Source organism: Alosa sapidissima, chromosome 20, assembly GCF_018492685.1.
Source record: "Alosa sapidissima isolate fAloSap1 chromosome 20, fAloSap1.pri, whole genome shotgun sequence".
In the NCBI taxonomy this organism is placed as follows: Eukaryota; Metazoa; Chordata; class Actinopteri; order Clupeiformes; family Clupeidae; genus Alosa; species Alosa sapidissima.
This window is the reverse complement of record NC_055976.1, coordinates 21045635-21066330: the sequence shown is the minus strand read 5'-3', so window position 1 is coordinate 21066330 and position 20696 is coordinate 21045635. Positions and strand designations below refer to the sequence as shown.

Here is a 20696-nt window from a genome sequence, read left to right as displayed (position 1 = left end):
GGCTACTCCCAACCACATTTTTCATAGTTTAACATTTCAGATATACACAGGAGAGGGGTTGAATTCCTTATACTGGTTCACACTGTGGCCAGTCAAACAACCAAGCCTACTATCAAAAACAAAATCAATAACAAATCAACATTTGTGGGCAAAAACATCACCAACAGAACAGCCTTCAAGAGCATTTCACTGGGGTTATCAAGCAGGCGCCTTCCTTCATGGGTATTTCATTGATTAAACCCATAACACCTCCAGAAGGCTCTACAGTGGTATGCTATGGGTAGCATACCCCCCCCCCCCCCCCCCCCCACACACACACACACTCATGATGGGTTCTCTGCCAACAAATACCGACAAATTCTTTGGTCACAATGTAAAAGTACATGTCATTACTGTAATTATGACCGCCGCGCAGCGAAGCAACAGCACGTAGACTAGCCTACAGGAAAGCTGTTGCGCGTGAACTCATTCGGAATATTTTGAAAACGTAACAGCTAGATATTCTGTCTTCTCATTTTGTTGACGAAAATGAAAGAGATTTTATCTTAGTTTTTATTTCATGCAAAACATTTTAGTCTTGTCTTTTTCGTCAACAATGATGGATATTAAGATAGTCTTAGTCAGTGTTACAGTACATTAGTGCTGTCTCGTCATCGTCTCGTCTTAGTCATGAAAAAAAAGGTCGTTGACGAACATATTTCCTCTCGTCTTGTCTGACGAAATTAACACTATAAGGGGGCATGTCAACCCATCCCATTACCACTTATTTCATGTATAGCGCCACCTAGTTAAAAATTAAAAAGCAAAAAATTAGGTGTTTTCATCACAATATCTCTGGCTGACAAGGTCAAAACTGCACGAAATTAAAAGTGTAGGATCATTATGAAACCCTCCGAATGCATGCCAAGTTTTGTGTACTTTCGTTCATGGGGGGCCTTACAATAAAATAATTTATGAGTACATTTAGTGACGTACACCAACAAGGATTCCCGGGACACTGAAAGACCGGGGTACACAAAACTTGGGGGGCATGTACCCCCACATGGATAGCATGGAACCGTCATTTTTTGTTTTGATCTGTAGCCCCCCCGCTGAACTGGACCCCCCGAAAGGAGGGTAGGGCAGACACAGTTCTCTGTGAATATCTTGAGAACTGTAGGGCCTAGGATGACCATTTTTTTCCGTATGTTTGCCTCCAGGGGTCATGTTAACCCATTTCATGTGCACACATGTGCACAAACAGATACACACACACACACACATACATTCACAGTAATCATACGTATGACACATACTCACCAGTAGACATATGTACGCTTGCATGCACAGGCACATACGCAGGCACACACACAAGCACGCACACACACACACACACACACACACACACACACTCACACACACACACACACACACACCCACACACATAACATAAACATAACACAAACAATCAAGAATTTCTCAGAATTATGAACAGGCAAGATGGAGGTGGGGTTGTATAAAATGAATTTTACATGTGAAATCTATGAACTAATCATGTTTTGGTACTTGTTGTCTAGCAGATACCAGTGAGAGTGTGGATAATGCAATTTAGTGAGACAGTTAGAATCATATAGGCCTTTCAGCGTGATTTCTTTTTGTGGAAAAAATGTGCTGGACTGGGCGGCGGTCATATTTTGTACCGCTCTGCGGTACATCTAGTTACTTTATTGTGTCTATACAAAGCAGGGCTTCAAAGAATTAAGGGTTAAAGGATATATTTATTATCCTTGAGGGCAATTTGTCGTACAGACTCAACAAAATTCACACAAACATCAGAAGAGCAAAACTAAATGGTCAATATGTACATTACGCTTATTTAAAAGATCAACACCAGCCAGGATGAAAGAGTTCTTGAATCTGTGTGTCCTGCATCTTTGGAAACAATTTGAACTCCTTGAAGGGTAACTAAAAACAGTGGGATGAACTCCTTGAAGGTTAACTAAAAACAGTGGGATGTGCCTTCTTCAAAGACCTGAGTCCAGTCAGCAGTTCTCAAAGTGTGGGGCAGGCTCCACCAGTGGAGAATCAAGGCATGAAAAATTAAAAATTCATGACTGGGTGTATAAATAAGACTTGTGTTGCGCTTTGCGCCACGTTGCGCCGGGTGTACAATAGGCCCAAAATGTTTAAGAACCACTGAGTTAAGTCACATTTTTTCAGCACACTACACAACACGCGAACAAAACCAATATATGTTTGTGGTTAAGTACACCAGTTGACTGGTGAAGAGGATTGTGAGGACTGATTCAATACAGTAAAACATTTTGTACAACTGATAAAAAAGAAATCCATTGCTAAACAAATCACATTACGGAGCCCCTGAAGGGAAATAGGAACTTATTGAGGCTAAATAATTATTTCCACTATGTCCCCTCTGGGGTTCCATAGGTCTACAGCAGGGGTCTCAAACACCCGGCCCGCGTCCTGCCCAATTCCGGCCCGCGACGTATGACAAAATAATAATGTAATCCGGCCCTTGAGGCTATTAATTGCGACAAACAACGATACTGATTAAAATAGACGATAGATCCAGGTACGGTGACAAATCTCATTTGTAGGCCTACTCTGCTCCACTATGTGCAAGACATCCAGAGCTTGATTCAAACCCAAAATCGCTGCGCAAAGTTTTCAGGAAATACTTGTATTACACGCGAGAAACACAAAGACGTGCATTTGTAATGACGCGGAAGCGATGCAGGCCATAGTGTTGCAGAAATTAAGCAGAAATAGGCCTACACCAAATGTTGAAAAACGTTCACGTGTGATGAAGTCTTAGGTAAGCTATGTTATTCACCTATTCTTATTCTGAAGGAGATATATCCTTTTGGAGATTATGATCGATCGTCTATGCAGTGATAGTCACGGTGCGTCTGTGAATGGAGGTGCGTGTATACAACGGTGTCCACTAAGCATACCATGCTTGTTTCGACCCTCTGCCCAACATAGCTTGGAGGTTGCAGTGGTAATCGTGATGATAGTGTCCGTAATGGATGTGGTACAGACAGCAGGGCTAGTAGAAATAGGGCTCTAAAGAACTACAGTCACCCGCAATATGATGCGAACTTCTGGGTACTGCAGATTACCCGCGATAGGAACTGTTTGACCAGAATACTTTATTGTAGGCCTATATTGTAGTAATCTATTACTAAACCACAACATCTTAGGTGTTGGTATACATCTTAGGTGTTTTCCTGTTAATTTGTTATGTGGGTAATATGAAAAAAGGAAAGTAAACCTGCTTAAATATGTTCATCCAGTATTTACTGAAAGGTGCATAATTTGAGGTGCTTGCCATCCAGTGACAAATTAGATGGGTAAATTTACCCCCTTCATAAACTTTTGTTTTACTCAAAGATTTTTACATTTACAGTAGGATTTTTACATTTACAGTCTGACCACTTTCAAGCCATGGCCTTTTGAAAATTTGATATAAAAATCCAATGGTGTTGCTTTCTTAACCCTGATGCCTAGTTTGCCAGGTTTAAAAAAGTTATGAGAGGAAATATTTTTATTTGGTGTGAAACACACACACATACCTGTTTTTATGTTTTTCATTTATTTTATAATTTGTATTAATATTTATTTTATCATTATTTTATTTATAAGCTAAGGTTGCTAGCACAGGTGTCTAAAACTAGATAAAAACACTTGTACTTTCTGTTTGCAGTTTTGTGTGGTATTTGAAAAAAAGAACATTGCATTTTCAGAAATAGCCGGCCCTCCACTCAGATAACGTTGGCAGAATTGGCCCCCAGCTCATTTGAGTTTGAGACCCCTGGTCTACAGACAGTATCCCCAGGAGGCCTATGGAATGTGATGTCAAAGCACTGAACCTCAACATCATTGATAATTAATCAGTTGCTCTATGAATCTGAGAAAGTTGAGTTCACATGCAACCATCAAACAAAAGTATTGTCGAACATGTGTTCTTGAACTCATCTGGTTAAACCTGCCACAAGCACAATATTTAAGAAAGGTGATGTCAGATAGATAGATAGATAGATAGATGAATAGGCCTAGATCAGGGGTGTCAAACTCATATTAGGCAGTGGGCCAGATTTGTTGGAATGAGACCTCATGGGGGCCGTCATTGTCATGGTCATTTTCATTTCTCTGCATGGTATCAGAGTGTTGTTAAATTATATACTCCTTTACTATACCCTCTCATGAGCAAACAAGTACAAATCATTTACTCGTCATATCTGCTCTTTCTCTCTTGAAACACCCTACTTCCATGTCAGTTTTTTGGCCTCTTCTTTCCTGAGGATGGTCTGTAGTGCTGGGTTTAATCAGTTTATCACAGAAATTGCGTATTAGAAATTGTTGAAGACAGCTGGATGTGAATATATTTTCTTTCTAATTCTTCCTACCCAAAACATCTTGGGGGCCGCCGTATGAAACCTGCTGGTGGGCCTGATCTGGCCCCTGGGCCTTATGTTTGACACCCCTGGCATAGATAGATAGATAGATAGATAGATAGATAGATAGATAGGTCTAACTAATTTTAGTCGTTGTGATTACTATCAAGGCCCATCTGCGTCACCGTTTGCCCAGTGCATGGGTCTCTGAGTCACTCCTCTAGTCTCCGCCTCTAAATCTGAGGGTTCAAGCGGCTCCGCGCATCACAAGCAGATGCTCTCGTAACGCTGCGATCTAGTAGCGTGTGTCGGTTGACAATCGGTTGACTTCTTTGTGACCGTTAATCATGACAAAACTCACCACGGTATCTTGTGCAATAATTGCCGTCGTTCTCGTTATCTCAAAGTCCTGCGACGCGAGTCACAAACTTTTAGTGTTTCTCATTGATGGATTCCGCTATGACTACATGGACGACTTGCAGAAACTACCAGGATTTAGGGAGATCGTGGAAAACGGCGTCAAGGTGGATTATATGACGCCAGATTTTCCAAGCCTCTCCTACCCCAACTACTACTCGCTCATGACAGGTATGTCTCAGTTCCACGTTTTAGCCTCAGTAACCAGTAGTAGGCTATTGAGTTTAGGGCATGTTTAGCCTACGCATTTTGGGAAAGGAAGTGTTTCTTTTGCACTTGACTTGACGTGTGCATGGAAAGAGTAATAGACCCAAATTTACACAGTACCAGATTGTCCCTTTCCCCCCCAGAGATCGCACTTGTCATCAAGACTTAATGGTCATGGTCGTAAACTACCGAGGGACAACGAGGTCATATCCATTGGTATTTCTTTTTCACGTTTCGTTTAATTTATTAAGTGAAAATAACCGACGAGACAATTATCCTTGCATCGACACACCGTTACGTGACACGCAGTTGCAGATACCTCTGAAATGTCAACACGAAAGTAGTTGGCTATCGTGGACAAGGCTACTTAACAAACGCAACGCAGTGTCACGCGCAGCTCACATAAACTTCAATTCCCACAAGTCCATTGTCCAAAATAATAATAAAAAAATGGATGCCTTGTTACTGCAATTTCTACCTTCTGCCTTCTTCATTCACCTGACCTGAATAAGGGTGCAATGAACAACATTAAGAAAAGCCAGCAGAAGCTGAGCAGACAAAGAGAAGGTAAGGTGAGAAAGTTAATGTTTACATACAATAAAGATACAATAGGGCTACCATGAGATGCTAGCCTGTACTGAAAATGTTATGCTGAAATTCAGTGGAGATGCAGCTATCTAATTTGCACTGACAATTAAGATCTCTATTAATGTAGGCCTAGGCTAATATAGGATGGATAATTCATGTGGTGATGGATACTATCTTTTAATAAGCATGGTATATCCAATATATTATCATAAATATAATATATATATAATATATCCAAACATATTGTCAAATTATATCAATTATTGGTCATTGGTCACTAATAATTGAGTCACTAATAATTGAGGTGGCGCCAACATGATCTTCTAGGGTCGGCATTTGTGACGGCATATGGCCTTGTTCATGGTATATGGTTCATGGCTATTCTTGTGCTGCTCAGAATTACAGAAGTACTCCAAGTACGCAGCACACACACGCACACACACACACACACACGCACATGCAATATGCTTGCACACAGATGCACAAACACAGCTGCACACATGTATTCTCACACCTTCATGCACATACCCTCATAGTCATGCACATACCCTCACATTATTGGAAGAGTCCTTAGTAAAGACCCAACGTTAGCAAACTGATCAAGATAGCTTGTGCGTTTCCCCCCCAACAACTTACCACTAGAAACAATCATCAAATCTGCTTGGCTTGTGCGCAGCATGAAGTCAACACCAGGAGCCTTGCTGGTTATAACGGATGCTACGCTGCACCGCAAGGCAAGGGCATCATTGTGTGGTGCACCCCAAAGCTTCCCTGCAGGGGACAAAGGGCTTCCCTGGCTAAGCTCTAAGATAAACGGCCTGTGTGCAGTCGCTCCGCGTCACTAGATCGCCCCCGTGGTCGGGATCTGCTGATGGTGGTTGTTTTGGTGGGGGTGCATTCTCCCCGCCACAATGCATCAATTGGGTCAGAAGTGAATTGGCGGTGGCAATTGTGCACAGGCATTATCAACGTAACCAAACAGACGAGAGGGACAAAGCCCCAGGCCTTGCGTGCCCCAGGGGTTGTTTCAGGCCCAAAGTGCCAGACTGTAGGTGGGCAGAGGTCAAAGGCCAGGTCTGGACTGCAGGCTAGTGCTGGGCGGTATACCGGTTCACACCGTATACCGGTGTATATTTTCGTTATGATATGAATTTTTAATATACTGCCATACCGGTGTATTTGATTACACAACGTTTGGAACGCTGCGCCGCGCGACAGTGTTTCAGACGGGACTTTTTTCAGACGCACGCATGGTGCCACTGCGAGGCATAGTGAGGGTAAACACAAAACACCATACGTTTTTCCCATAAGTATACCGTGATATACATTTTTGGTCATAACACCCAGCACTATTGCAGGCAACTCAGCATTGCAGGTGGAAAACTTTGGCTTCAGAGCGTAAAAAGCCCCACCATACATTTGTTCCACCCATTCACTAAACCTGCTGATTCTAATTAGCGTAACTCTTCAATCACGTTGATCAGCAGGTTAGTGAAAGCACCTGTGTTAGTGCCTTAGACTGTATTGACCAGTTGAACGAAAGGCTCTTGGTGAGCTCGTTTGTTTCCTGTGGAGCCAGGTGTGTTTGAACCTGCTGCTATTCTGAATGTAATTAGTGTCTATACGTCCTTCTTTATCGTTACCACTGCTTCACCACTCCTGCTCTCGTTAGTGTGTCAGTGACGTTACCGCTGCTTCACCACTCCTGCTCTCGTTAGTGTGTCAGTGACGTTACCGCTGCTTCACCACTCCTGCTCTCGTTAGTGTGTCAGTGACGTTACCGCTGCTTCACCACTGCTGCTCTGGTTAGTGTGTCAGTGACGTTACCGCTGCTTCACCACTGCTGCTCTGGTTAGTGTGTCAGTGACGTTACCACTGCTTCACCACTGCTGCTCTCGTTAGTGTGTCAATGTGTCAGTGACGTTACCACTGCTTCACCACTCCTGCTCTCGTTAGTGTGTCAGTGACGGTACCGCTGCTTCACCACTTCTGCTCTCGTCAAAGTAGTGTGTCAGAGGAGTTGAATCTAAAAATCAGAGGAATGTTTCCAGATGAATGAATGATTAGTGCATGGCACCCTTGCTATTCCCCAGATGAATGTTTAGAGTCCCGCACACTGACCATTCCGCAAGCAATTATTTTTTATTAGAAATTACAACGTTTCGGTCTTAGACCGTCATCAGGTAAATTCTAATTCTAATTCTAATACAATGTTTCGGTCTTAGACCTTCATCAGGTAAATTAGAATTCCTAAATTAGAATTTACCTGACGAAGGTCTAAGACCGAAACATTGTAATGTGTCATACCGGAACTAAGATTCCGGAAGTAGGCACATAATAAGGGAGGCCATTGTGGTTGGAGAATATGATAGTGACGTCAGGATACCTCGGGGCACAAGACCTCCGCACGAGTCTCCGAGCAAAAAATCCGGCCTGACTGCGTTCAAGTTATTTTTGCCAGTGAACCAGTTTGCAAACGGAGTGAATTGCCACCATCTGCTGGACTGAAGTGTGATGGCAAGTGTACCCTGTAGCCTCGTTCTGGCTGCCGGGTGAATAAGGCGAATTGCCCTTTTTTCTTTTTGTGCCCTTTATTTGGTTGGATGGTGGTTAGATGGTGGCAAGGCATAGTTGACCTTTCACTGTGGACACCTCTCTTATGTAAGCTCACATTCCAGGCATTCATTCTAGTGAAAGAAGATAAAGAGCTGTTGTCATTGTGTAATATTAACACTGAATAAATATAATCATTGCATACAACATCATTTTATGTCTATATATCAATCTAATATTTCAGTGCTATGTAGCATTTGGATATACATACATAATGAATATATTGAGTATGTTACATTTGAATATTTGGGACATGAGCTGGTTTAATGCTGGAGATACAAACATCAGCTTTATCTGCCTCCTCCCTTACACTCTGATATCTGATATCTCCTGTTTTACTCCTGGGCTTAAAGCAGCACTATGAACCAATTTGCCACTTGGTATTATTATCCTCAGGTGAATTTGGATGGGTAATGGTTAGGGTTGCAAAATTCTGGGAATTTTCAAAGTTGGAAACTTTCCATGGGAATTAACGGGTATATACGGGAATTAACGGGAATAAACGGAATTAATGAGAATAAACTGGGAATTTTTAATACGGCAAGTTAGTCTATAACAGGGAAGTTAAATGTAGTGGACAAAACCCCATCTTGCAGCATAAAGGCCTATTCACACCAAGAACGATAACGATAACAAAAACCATAACGATAAAAGCGTTCACACTGAACAACGATAAACAAAGTCTCTGCTTGTGTTAATGAATGTGACGGTTAAAAATTGATGGGTCTGATTGGCTATTAGCTTTTTATCGTTCTGAAAATCGCTCTGAAAGTGATCCCCAACGATATCATTCTTCATGTCGTTATCGTTATAGTTTATGTGTGAACGTTGTCATTCATATTAACGAGAACGATATTTAGGCCTATTTATACTAGTTATCATTATCGCTCTTGGTGTGAATGGGCCTTAAGGCCTATTCACACCAAAAACTAGAACGATAACGATAACTAGGCCTATAACCATAACGATAAAAACGTTCACACTGACCAACGATAAACAAAGTCTCTCCTTGTGTTAATGAATGAGACGGTTAAAATTTGATGAGTTCTGATTGGCTATTATCGTTTTATCGTTCTGAAAATCGCTCTGAAAGTGATCCCCAACGATATCATTCTTCATGTCTTTATCGTTATAGTTTATGTGTGAACGTCGTCATTCATATTAATGAGAACGATCTATATAGTTATCGTTATCGTTCTTGGTGTGAATGGGTCTTTAATACTAGTTAAAACAACCTGATTTAATGCAATTTCAGTCATTTTCAGTCAAATTTCTACCCTGCACACAGCAATCAGCAGAGGCTACTAGACGTAAAGGAAACCTATGGTGCGTTCATGTGCATGGGGAAAATAAATTCCAAATGAAAACGTCATCTCTTGTGGGAATAACTGGTGTGAAACTGGGAGAAGTTTACGAACAGAGTTGCCCAGTTATGGACTTGTCGTCACTTTTCTCCTCATTCAAATTGGTGAACGTCATTTTGCACTGTAATTAAACTGTAATGGGACGATTAATCTGTCTGATTAAGCTTGACAACTTATATATAACTTACATAATCTATAAGGTTTGGTTGGGGTGGTATGTTGTCTTTTTTACTTGTTTTACCATTTTCTGGGATTCTAACTGAACAAACTGATAGTCAGTTAATGTTCCAACCAATCGGATTTTGTTGTTGAGTGGCGTGGTGTATCTTGGGCAGTTTAGTGGTTTCAGTGTTGCTAGCACGCTAGTAAACCATAGGCAGAGAATGGGATTCCCTGTTAGGGTTGTGCAGGAGGACCCAAGTGCAAGACTCAACCAGGCAGAATTACAGACAAAAAGGAATTTATTTTTAACACAAACTTTACATTTAAAGACTTTCTTTCTTACTTACATACAGGACTTTGACTAGACAAACAGAGAGACGATCCGACAAAGGACAAAGAGACAGGGGGGTAGAAATACACAGACCAATTAACAGAGAGACAGAGGACTGGACGAGACCAACAAGACAATAACAGGGAACAGGTGTGGAAGCAGAAAGTAGGAAAAACTAACAAGACAGGAAGCACAGACCAAATAAGAAGATGGGGCGGAGACAAAGACAGGGGACAGGCAGGTAAACACAAAAGCACATGGGGAACAGGCAAAAACAAACACAGGACAATACACAAAATGGCCACCAGGGTGGCACAAACTCCAACAGTCTGGGCCAGATCCTGACATTCCCGCTAGCATGGTAGCTAGCTTTGTATGCTAAGCTAAGCAAAAATATGAACAAACAAATCATATTGGTTATTATGAAACAAAATGTTAATGTTTGTATATGAAAAAGTTTAAGTTAATTCCCATAAATTCCCATTAATTCCCATAATTTCCTTAATTCCCATAGTTTCCAATTTGGAATATTTCCAAAATTCCCCAGCTTAACTTACCATGGTAAGTTTCCGGAAATTTACCAGAAATTTTCCGCCCCTTTGCAACCCTAGTCAGAGGCTGCATTCATTGTTCTGTACTTTTATGAAGTACAACTACAAAAATACACACCTGTAAAGTATTTTGATACAAAATACAAAGCCATTTTCTTCAACGAAATACTGTAAAATACAAATGACAACATACTATTTTGTATTTGAAATACTTATCTTAAAAATGTATCAGAAATACAACCCCAAAACAGAAAAAGTTGGGACATTGTGTAAAACATGAATAAAAACAGAATGTAATAATCTGCAAATCTCTTAAACTCATATTTAGTTGCAAAAAGTATTAATTTAGTTTAACTCATATTTAGTTGCAATAGTATTTCTCCACAGAGGAAGAGTTCAGGTGCTAAGATGGCCTGTCTGTATTATGGAATGAAAAACATGACTAAGAATACCCCATACTGTCGAGCAGCTGAAATCCTATATTGGGGATTAATGGGACAAAATGTCATTCTCAGAACTGTAGCCAATGGTCTCCACGGTTCCTAACCATTTACAGAATTTTGTTAAATGAAGAGGTAAAGCAGCACAGTGGTAAACATGCTCCCGTCCCAACTTTTTTTGAAACATGTTACTGGCATTAAATTCAAAAGTAACATATATTTCCATGAAATAGTCCAAATTTTCATTTTTTTAACATTTGATATGTTGTCTATGTCCTTGTTGCTGCTAAATATGGGTTTACGAGACTTGTATATTATCACATTCTGATTTTATTTGCATTTTACACAACGTCCCAACTTTTTCTGTTTTGGGGTTGTATTGCCTATCCCTGGCTGTTGGCTTCACCAACTCAAACTTCGCCAACCCAAACTAAATGGATTTTTGTGTGCTTGTGTTTTGTGTTTATGTCAATTTTGATCCAATTTGACTGCTTTGCTATGTTGCCCACCCAAACTTTCTACCAGCCCACCCAAATGTAGTAGGCTAAAACCAGCCCTGAACGTAATCGTTGTTTAATATTAACAGTAGGCCTAGGCTATATTGAGTTCAAACTGTGATTTAACCCAAATTCAGCACAATTTCTGTCACTTTAGAAAGCATGCTCAGCTCAGCCAGGTTCGCTTGTCCAGTCAAGACATAATGTCAACTTCTCCATTAGGCCACCTGTTAGAATGAACCAGAATTAAGGAAATCTGCTTAGTTAAAAACAAACCAGGGGGAGAGAACCCCAAGACTTCCCCGCCACTTTGTCCCTCCTAAGTTTGAACTGCCTCCGACGTCCTTGAGTATCCCTCAATAACAGATTGTTAACTTGAACCATTTCTCTGATAAAACAATTACACTGCTGTTGTCCCTGAGGTGATGAGAATGCCTGATTTTATCACAGCAATCACTGCAGATTAGTGCACCACTACAGATGTGTTTTCTGTTGTGCCCTGAATTGAGGTTCTGTCTTAACTAGCGGCGGCTGACTCTTGATTTTCAGTCATTTTAGTCCGGCATGAGACAGGACAATACATTTCTTGTGCTGGATTTGGAGCCTCACAGAATGGCCTGATCTCCCATTTTGACATGCATATATACAAACCAGAAGTAGGGAAAGAGTTCCCTGTGTGTCCCAGTGTGTTCTCATCACTGTACCCTCTATCCTATAGCCTGGCCCCGCCTGCCTACTGTACATCTTTCAGGGAGATCTAGTGCGGAACACCATAGTTCATAACCGTTTCCCTCAGACAAGAAAAATGTCAGGCCAATCCGTGATGAGAGGGGAAGACAAAACCTTAAGACGAAAACTTATTGTGATAAACAGTAGCAGCTACACCTGCAAACTTATTTTACAGCTAAGGTACTGTTTAGACCCACATACATTGTTGGCAAAGTAGGAAGTAACGTCAAGAATCTCTGATCAATGTGATCGGTAAGGCTGGACCAATGATTTCAAAGTTAGTGCCTGTTGCGATGCAAGTGTTGGAAACAAATCCCAATCATGAGTCACCAGACTTTATTCACTTTGTGAATGAGTTTGGATTTTCCCAGACTATTTATCCCATACTGACTCCGGTTCCATTAGTCATAATGTTGGCGGGGGTGGAGCGACTTCACACAATGTTTCTCAATGAGCATAATGTCTACTCTGACAACTACTGACTTTAAGTGGAATTTTTCCATCTTATACTCCATCCCCCACTCTTGAAACTTTTGTGTATGCTTGTTTGGCATGCGTGTGTGTGTGGCTGCACAGAAAGTAGCCTAATGGCGCTGAAAAGGTGAATAGATTGTAGAAGAAGTTGTAGCATTGTTATAAAACCTTTAAAATCTCTAAACAATCACAAGTAGGGCAGTTCATCACAGTTCATCCATTGCAACTGGATTGATGAAAGGTCACTTACACCTGTAGGCTACATTGTATTTGGGAAAAGCAAAAGGTATCAGCATAATGTTATATTTTTATTTATTTATTTATTTATGTATTTATTTATTTATTAATAAACAAAAACATCTCTGTCAGTTCCATGCCGTTTTCAACAGCTATCAAAAACAAAGGTAATTTTTGGATGGATGGATTTTTTGTGAATGTTTCTTCTTCTACATAAGATTTTAGTCATCTTTAGTTCATGTGATACTTTATTGTCAATGCACAAATTAAGTAACAGTAGTCTGAAACGTTATTGTTAATGCACAAATGAAGTAACAGTAGTCTGAAATGAAATGCTGTTTTACATCTAACCAGAAGAGGTTGAAGAGCTGTTGTCCGTTATTGTTCGTGCAAATATAGGCTGATTCATGTTCCCTTGCATTGTGTAACTGAGGTCCATGGCTAGTCTGACTTTCACCAGACCAAGCTCAATCTTTTAAGAAATCAAAAAATAAATAGCGGGCAGATCAGTCCATAGTCCATAGGCGCCCGATATTGTTTAATTTTCCGATTGAGATATCCACGCTCTGGCTATTCTAAATGCAAAAATGCATCAGGGAGTTATGACAAAACTGTAACTAACAAACTAGATCCTAATAGAAAGCTGTTAGCTTCCCTAAGCTACAGGTAAGCCTATAAGGTAGGCCTATTTACAACATAAATTGTCAATAGGCTATGCTGACGACACAAATAAAATCTCCTTTGGAAACCAATGGCTTACGCCTTACAGTATCAAGCGGACTTAAACTGCCATATCGTGGCGAAAAGTTGTAATAAAATTCACGCAGCTCCATGAGTCAAGGAAAGCGCGAATGAAGTAGCCACTTCTAAATGGGACCCACTACACAGTAGCTTATGGTGTGTTGCTAAAGCAGCTATAATGAAATGAAGGTGTCATTGTTTGGATACTTCACACACATGTGCTTTTTAATCTCACAGACTACAACTACCAAGCTGGAATCAAAGCACATCGATTCCCCTCTCACACCCTGCACGCACTTAAAACAAATAAACAGGCGTCTCAGTCTCACGCATGTATAGGCAAAACTGTATCAGACCGGTGTAACGTTGTAAGGGTCCTGTCGTTGTTTTGTTTTCCCTGTTTAGTGTTTTCCTTCATGTCTTCATCTCTTGTTTACTTCCTGTGTCCTGTTCCATGTGTTTCTTTGTTTGTTTTGCCATGTGTTTCTGTTCCCTGTGCCCGTGTCTCCGCCCCTCACCTGATCCGCGTTAGTCTGTTAATTATGGTTTCCACCTGTCTTGTTTTACCTTGTTCCTTGTCCACCTGTGCCCTGTTACCCCTGTGTATTTAAACCCTCTGTCTCCCCTCAGTCTTTGTCGGTTATTAGTCTATGTGGTTTATGTTTAAAATAAAGATTCTTGCAACTCTGAAGATTGCCTTGCCGTACTTTGCCCTACGTTTGGGTCAAGCCCTTGCAATATTATAATGAAAAATTATATGTAATTTTACATATAATCATTATATGATCGCTTCGCTTTGCTAGCTTCGCTAGCGGCGGTCATAATAAAAGACAGCTGCCTGCTAGCATCTCCACAAATTATTGCCACCTGCTGCCATATGCACTCTTAAAAGGAATGTGTTAGAAACAACACAAACTGTGTTGTCCCTATTTGGATATAGAGTGTCCACTTGGTGTAAGACTGTACACCGTATAACAACAGTTAGAATCAACACATTCGTTTTAGGAGTGTGGGTGAAACTTTCCTTCGCATAAAACCCTAAGCCATACATGTATACACAGACAATTTCTTCAATTTTTTTTTCTCTGACTTTCCGGACTCTGAAGGGCGATACTGTGAAGTGCACCACATGACGGGGAACTACATGTGGGACAGGAACACCAATAAGGAATTCCTAATCGGCCTTAACAAGGATAGCCGCTTGCCTCTGTGGTGGGATGGATCAGAGCCCCTGTGGGTGACCATGCAGAGACTGCAGAAGAGAGCCTACATGTACTACTGGCCAGGTAGTGTTTTGAACCAAGTAGTTATTTGGGTGATTCAGTACTCTTAACAAACTGTTAAATTAATAGAGCACAAGCTGTAGGAGGATAACCAAAAAGTGTTGGTTGTCTTTGAGCTTAAAACAGACTGTGAATGTTAAGCTTGTTTACACATAACACCATTACGACGTCCTCTCTCAATTCTTTAATAATGTTATCTTAATCTGAACTGATGTTTTTTGCAATTCCCTTTTTGCGAATAAAGGTGATGAATTGAAATGTGATAAAACTGACAGTGTGTATTAGTCATTAGTCATTAATAACCCACTGAGTATGGGTGATAATAACCCACAGATGTCTTTAAGCATGCACATTCAAATTTAGATTCAAGGATATTCATCACATTCATTCTTGTATGGTTCAATTTTACTAATAAATGACACATTACAAAACTCGCAGGGCTAAGTTTCAGGTATTGTATAAGTGGATAATACTCTATGTTTTGGTTTGTTGTGGTTGCAGAGGATTGCATGCTGTTTTGTTTCTTCAAAGAATGATGAACTAAAAATAAAAAAATTAAATTGGATATGAGTTGTACATCATCTCCATTAACATTTTAGCAAAGCAGACATTTCTGACAATGACCACTGCTGCCCAGAGTTTGGCAGTAGTTCAAGACACAAAAGACAACTTAAAGCTCATGACATTTTTCATCAGGTTGTGAAGTGGAGATTCTTGGAGTTAGATCAGAATTCTGCGAGGAGTACGTCTACGATCCTTCTGAGAAGAACTTCATAGAGTCAATTGAGAAGGCTCTCAATGTATTAAAGTAAGGTGCACTTTGCTTTATCTGTAGTTACCCTTGCTGAGTAATCATCCCTGTGTCATTGGCTTTATAAATACATACAGTGATAAGTCAATACGCTTACACACCTCAAATATACCTCCCAGAGGTGATGTTGGCCTTCAAAACAAAACATTTTGACTTAAAAAACTGTGCCCTGGGAGTGAATATCTGTCTTGACCTCACAGATCTCATTTGAACATGGACCCATTATTACAGTAGTTTAGAAGAGCTTTTCTCCAGACATCTCTCTTAGTCACTTACCTGTGATAAGACATGAAGAGCTATTGATCAACTCTTTCTCTCCCCCTCTGTTTCTCTCTCTCTCTGTTTCTCTGGCTTTACCCAGAGATGGCAAAGCAGACATGGCCGGCGTCTACTATGAGAGAATTGATGTGGAGGGCCATCACTACGGTCCCCGCTCCTCCCAGGTGCAGCATGCTGTGAACAGGCTGGACGTGGCCTTTCAGACCCTCAACCAAAAAATCAAGGTCAGTTTTTTTTTTTTTTTTTTCACAATTTACGTCATATTTCATTACTTATAATCATGTCATGAGTCACTTGGATGAGGGAATATTTTGAAACACTAGATATTGAAGCTGAGTGTTGATCCTGTCTCGTTCGCTGTCATAAGGTTCACCCTGTGCAGCGTGTTACATTATCTATTGTTTGTGCTGTTAAGAAATGTGTGATACAATAAAAAAAAAAAAATAATAATATTAAAGTCACCTCTTATCAGAATAGACTGTTTGTCATTGAGCTAGAGTACATGGAAATTAATTCACAGTAATACATTGAAATTCTTACAAGTGATATGTATAAAATTGTTATACATACATTGTATTTCAGGACAAGGGCATGGCCGGAAACCTAAACGTCATCATGTTCTCTGACCATGGAATGACCGACATCAAGTGGATGGAGAAAGTTATCGAGCTGGATCATTTCATAAACATGTCTGATGTCATCAAGATGATGGACAGGGGCCCTGTTGTGAGCCTCTGGCCAAAGCAAGACAAGTTTGAGGAGGTGAGGTGCTTCCTGCCTACCAGTCACTTCCTGTCTGCCTACGAGTTGTTTTTGAGCTTAACTGGTGATTTACTGAGGAAAAATATGTTTCTTTCCAAAATACGATTTTCTTTTTACTTTTGGCATCATCAAACACAAGCAAACACATCATGTTTGCAAATGTTTTGATTCAAAGGATGCTCTTGTGCTCTCCTGTGGGGAAACAGCCATTTCAGGGGGAATTTTCTGGCCTTCAGACTGCAAAGTTGTTGTGCCATTATAGACTTTTAAAGCCTGTATGCCATTGATTACCTGCTGTAAAGAGTTCACAGACTTCAGACTTTGCTGAGAAACCATAAGAGCCTGTCTTTTTCACAGAGTACATCTGTCCATTGTAATGCAACATATATTCATGACATTTGTGCATGATGATCTCAGAAACTATATTATCTCTCCCTGCCTCTGACCTCTTTGGTCAATCAGGGTTACGTCTGTAACAAAATCCAGTATTTCTTTGTATTTTGTTACAGAAGTAACTATACTCAGTATTTCTATTTAAAAAAAATGCTGGTTTTAAATAGTATCTGCTACAAATTCTTGGAAACATTTTTTGTGAACATTTTATCTTAGTGACCATTATGAGAATTTCACTAGACATTTCACTGGAAACTAATCTTGAACTGTCATGTCTGTCTCCAGATATACCGACTCCTCAGTGCTGTGGAGAACATGAGTGTTTACCGCAGAGATGAGTTCCCTGATCGCTTCCACTACAAAGGGGGCAAGTTTGTCTCAACTCTCACCCTTGTGGCTGAGCCTGGCTGGTTTATCACAGAGGTGAGTTCTCTGAGTCAAATTAAACTAAAAATAAATAAATAAAGCAACTTAATGTAATAAAACCATGATAAAAAAACATAAACAAATTAAAAATCTAAACATAAATAGGTTACATTTTAATATGTTTGCGCACTACTTTGTGGTTCCCTCTGGAACCCAGTGAAGGGAAGGCTGAGGCGCACAGTCAGATACACTTTAGTTACACTGTAACAAGGTCGTGGTGTGCCTGGCAGCATTTATACAAGCTTAAGAAGCTGTGAGCTCTGACTTTCGAACTCCTGGCCAAGCACTGTGAATGCCCATTTCACTAGATGTAATCATTCTCAGAGTAAATGTTGCCTTAGAGAATCAGTCCGTCTGTAGCATTTGACAGTGTAGCCATTAACTTTCCTTACGTGACAAGACAAACTCTTACAGAGCCACAGCAGCGTCTACTGCATCCCAGGCAGCCTTTGGGTTGGTCAGCACTGCACAGCACAGCAGCACTGGTGCCATGACACCTGCAGGCTCACAGAGTAAAGTGCGATGATCTAGTGTACATAACACCCTCGGCCTACTTTGCTGCTTAGATACTAAATCCAGTAGTGGGGTCTGATGATCCCGACGAGACCTTATTCCTCAAATTTACAATACACACACGAGACCTACCTTATTCCTCAGATTTACAATACACACACGAGACCTTATTCCTCAGATTTACAATACACAGTCTCTACTGTGCTCTTGTTTTCAATCATTTTTTTTAATATACATAACTCTTCAACTCCTTTTTTTAATATACATTGCTCTTCAACTTCTTTTTTAACATACATAACTCAACTCCTTTTATTGTTCATTGCTTCTTCTATTGGAAACAGATGAGTGAGGGTTCAGTTTGTTCCTCTCTTCCCCCTACCCTTCTCTCTGTTCCTCTCTTCCCCTTGCCCTTCACTGTGGGGGGCTTATCCTGTTCGCCTGTCCTGGTCTCTTCATCTTTACTCTGTAATCTCTATCTCAATGCTACTACAAGCCCTGGAATTGGCAATTTGTTAGCATGTGTGAATATCTGCTGCCTCATAAGGCTTAGGTACGTCTGGACCTTACCAGCATTCCTAAATGACACCCATTCAACACAGAATGCTGAGTGCGTCACAAGAGGCCAAGGCAAAGCCGGCCAATTCCGAAGCTCCTGGGAGCCGTGGGCTTAGAAAAGGTTCCTCAGCTCAGGGCAACGTGCTGACCCTGCTCTCTTTGTTGACAGAACAAATCCAAGCTGCCATACTGGAAGAATGACACTGAAGTGGCACAGGCTTGGCAGCACGGCTGGCACGGCTACGACAATGAGTTTGTGGACATGAGGGGCTTTTTCATGGCACAGGGACCTGGTAAGCTGCTGACCCTGATGTCAACAACATTTTGAGAGAGTGTCATGGTGACATGTCATGGCTGAATTTGTTGGTACCTCTACAGATTATCGAAAAAATGCTTCATGTCTTCCTTGAAATCATGAAATTCAAAGCAATATTCTCATGTATAACTGCATGCCTTTGTCATGTATGCAGTATGTTTAGTAAAAGCATTATTAATGAAGATTGTGAAAGGAAAACAAATATTTATCTCTTATCTCTTTACTTTGATATTTGATATTTATAAGAATATTGAGACATGATTGATTACCTCCTCTTCACCACAGACTTCAAGAAAGACTACCGCGCTGCACCAATCCGATCAGTCGACGTGTATAACCTCATGTGCCACACCCTGGGCATCAAGCCCCTCCCCAACAACGGCTCATGGTCGCGCGTGGAGTCCATGCTGGTCGGGGCAGCCAGTTCGGTCCAGCCCAGTTTCCTGAACAGCTGTTTTCTGATCCTACTGGCCTTCCTGTGTTATCTACAGGCCTAGAACCTCTCAGAACTTTATCTCCGCCTCCTCCTCTTCCTGTACAGTAATCCCTCAAACTGTATGCTCCCCATCCACACAGACCTGTGTGTTTCATGTGTTTCACTCTTCTCAACACGTACCATGACACACTACTGTAGATTATGCCCCCCCCCCCATTTAGCAGCTAAAAGCATATCTACAATATTTAGTCATTGCACTCCTCTATACACATAGGGCCCTATTATCGTAGTCTAAAACACATGGTCACTGGCGAAAAGCTTATTTACATTAAATGGGATGTCCAGTTCACATTGGAAGTGTTTTCGTTATCATTTCGTTATTTCGTTTCGTCGGGCGGATGGCGCAACAAGGATTTCCTAAGTCATGAGTGTGTTTTGGGCGTAACATCATTTAAACCAATGAGAATGACATCTGTTATTCCCTTTAACAGCAAGCAGCGCAACTTCAAACAGCGCATCAGTATTTTGATAGTCAGTGGCGTATTTGAAGGAATCTGCACGCGAGACTGTATGGAACAGTTATTCCACTAAACCATGCTTTACTAAAACCTAGCAGAGTATAGCCTACACGCATTTGCACTCGTCTATTATTTGAACTCATTGGCAAAGTGAAACTAACTTCACCTTGGTGTCAGTCAACGACAAAACAGATAATTACTTTCACTATTGACTGACAATGGGTTACCATCAAAAACATAGGCTGGAAAAAGCAACACTTACCCCAATAATGTTCGAATGACTGAATAAAAAATGTTTATACTCCAGAGGAGTTGATTGCATTTCGTGACGGTGCATCTTCAGCTGTGCTTCATATTTACCTCTCGCCTCTCGCCTAATCACTTTTATCCGTCATCACCAATTTGCAAATGATGGTGAATAACTATTCATTGTGAGATGTATGTCATAATATCTTTATTCTAATTATGTTTCCCATTGTAATCGTGTAATTTGTTTTGCATGGATGTGTGCTGGTGCACGTTCGTTGATAAGAAAAGCACGGTGTGTTGTGCACCTGCCCATATCACTGTTGATAATGCAAATAACATATAAACAACTCGCCATGGATTTCTGACCAGGTTTCTCTTGGTCAGTGGCGTAATGCGTTTTATGTACA

General features: G+C 40.8%; 1 protein-coding gene across 1 annotated transcript; it reads left to right on the top strand.

Moving 5' to 3' along the window:
• Positions 1–4636: 4636 nt before the first annotated feature.
• On the top strand, positions 4637–19770 carry LOC121694637 (glycerophosphocholine cholinephosphodiesterase ENPP6-like). The gene is made up of 8 exons (XM_042074845.1): positions 4637–4985; positions 14855–15034; positions 15728–15839; positions 16204–16345; positions 16704–16883; positions 17562–17699; positions 18940–19063; positions 19372–19770. Exons 1-8 carry the CDS (start codon positions 4745–4747, stop codon positions 19581–19583), a joined length of 1329 nt encoding a protein of 442 aa, XP_041930779.1. The 5' UTR covers positions 4637–4744; the 3' UTR covers positions 19584–19770.
• Positions 19771–20696: the final 926 nt, after the last annotated feature.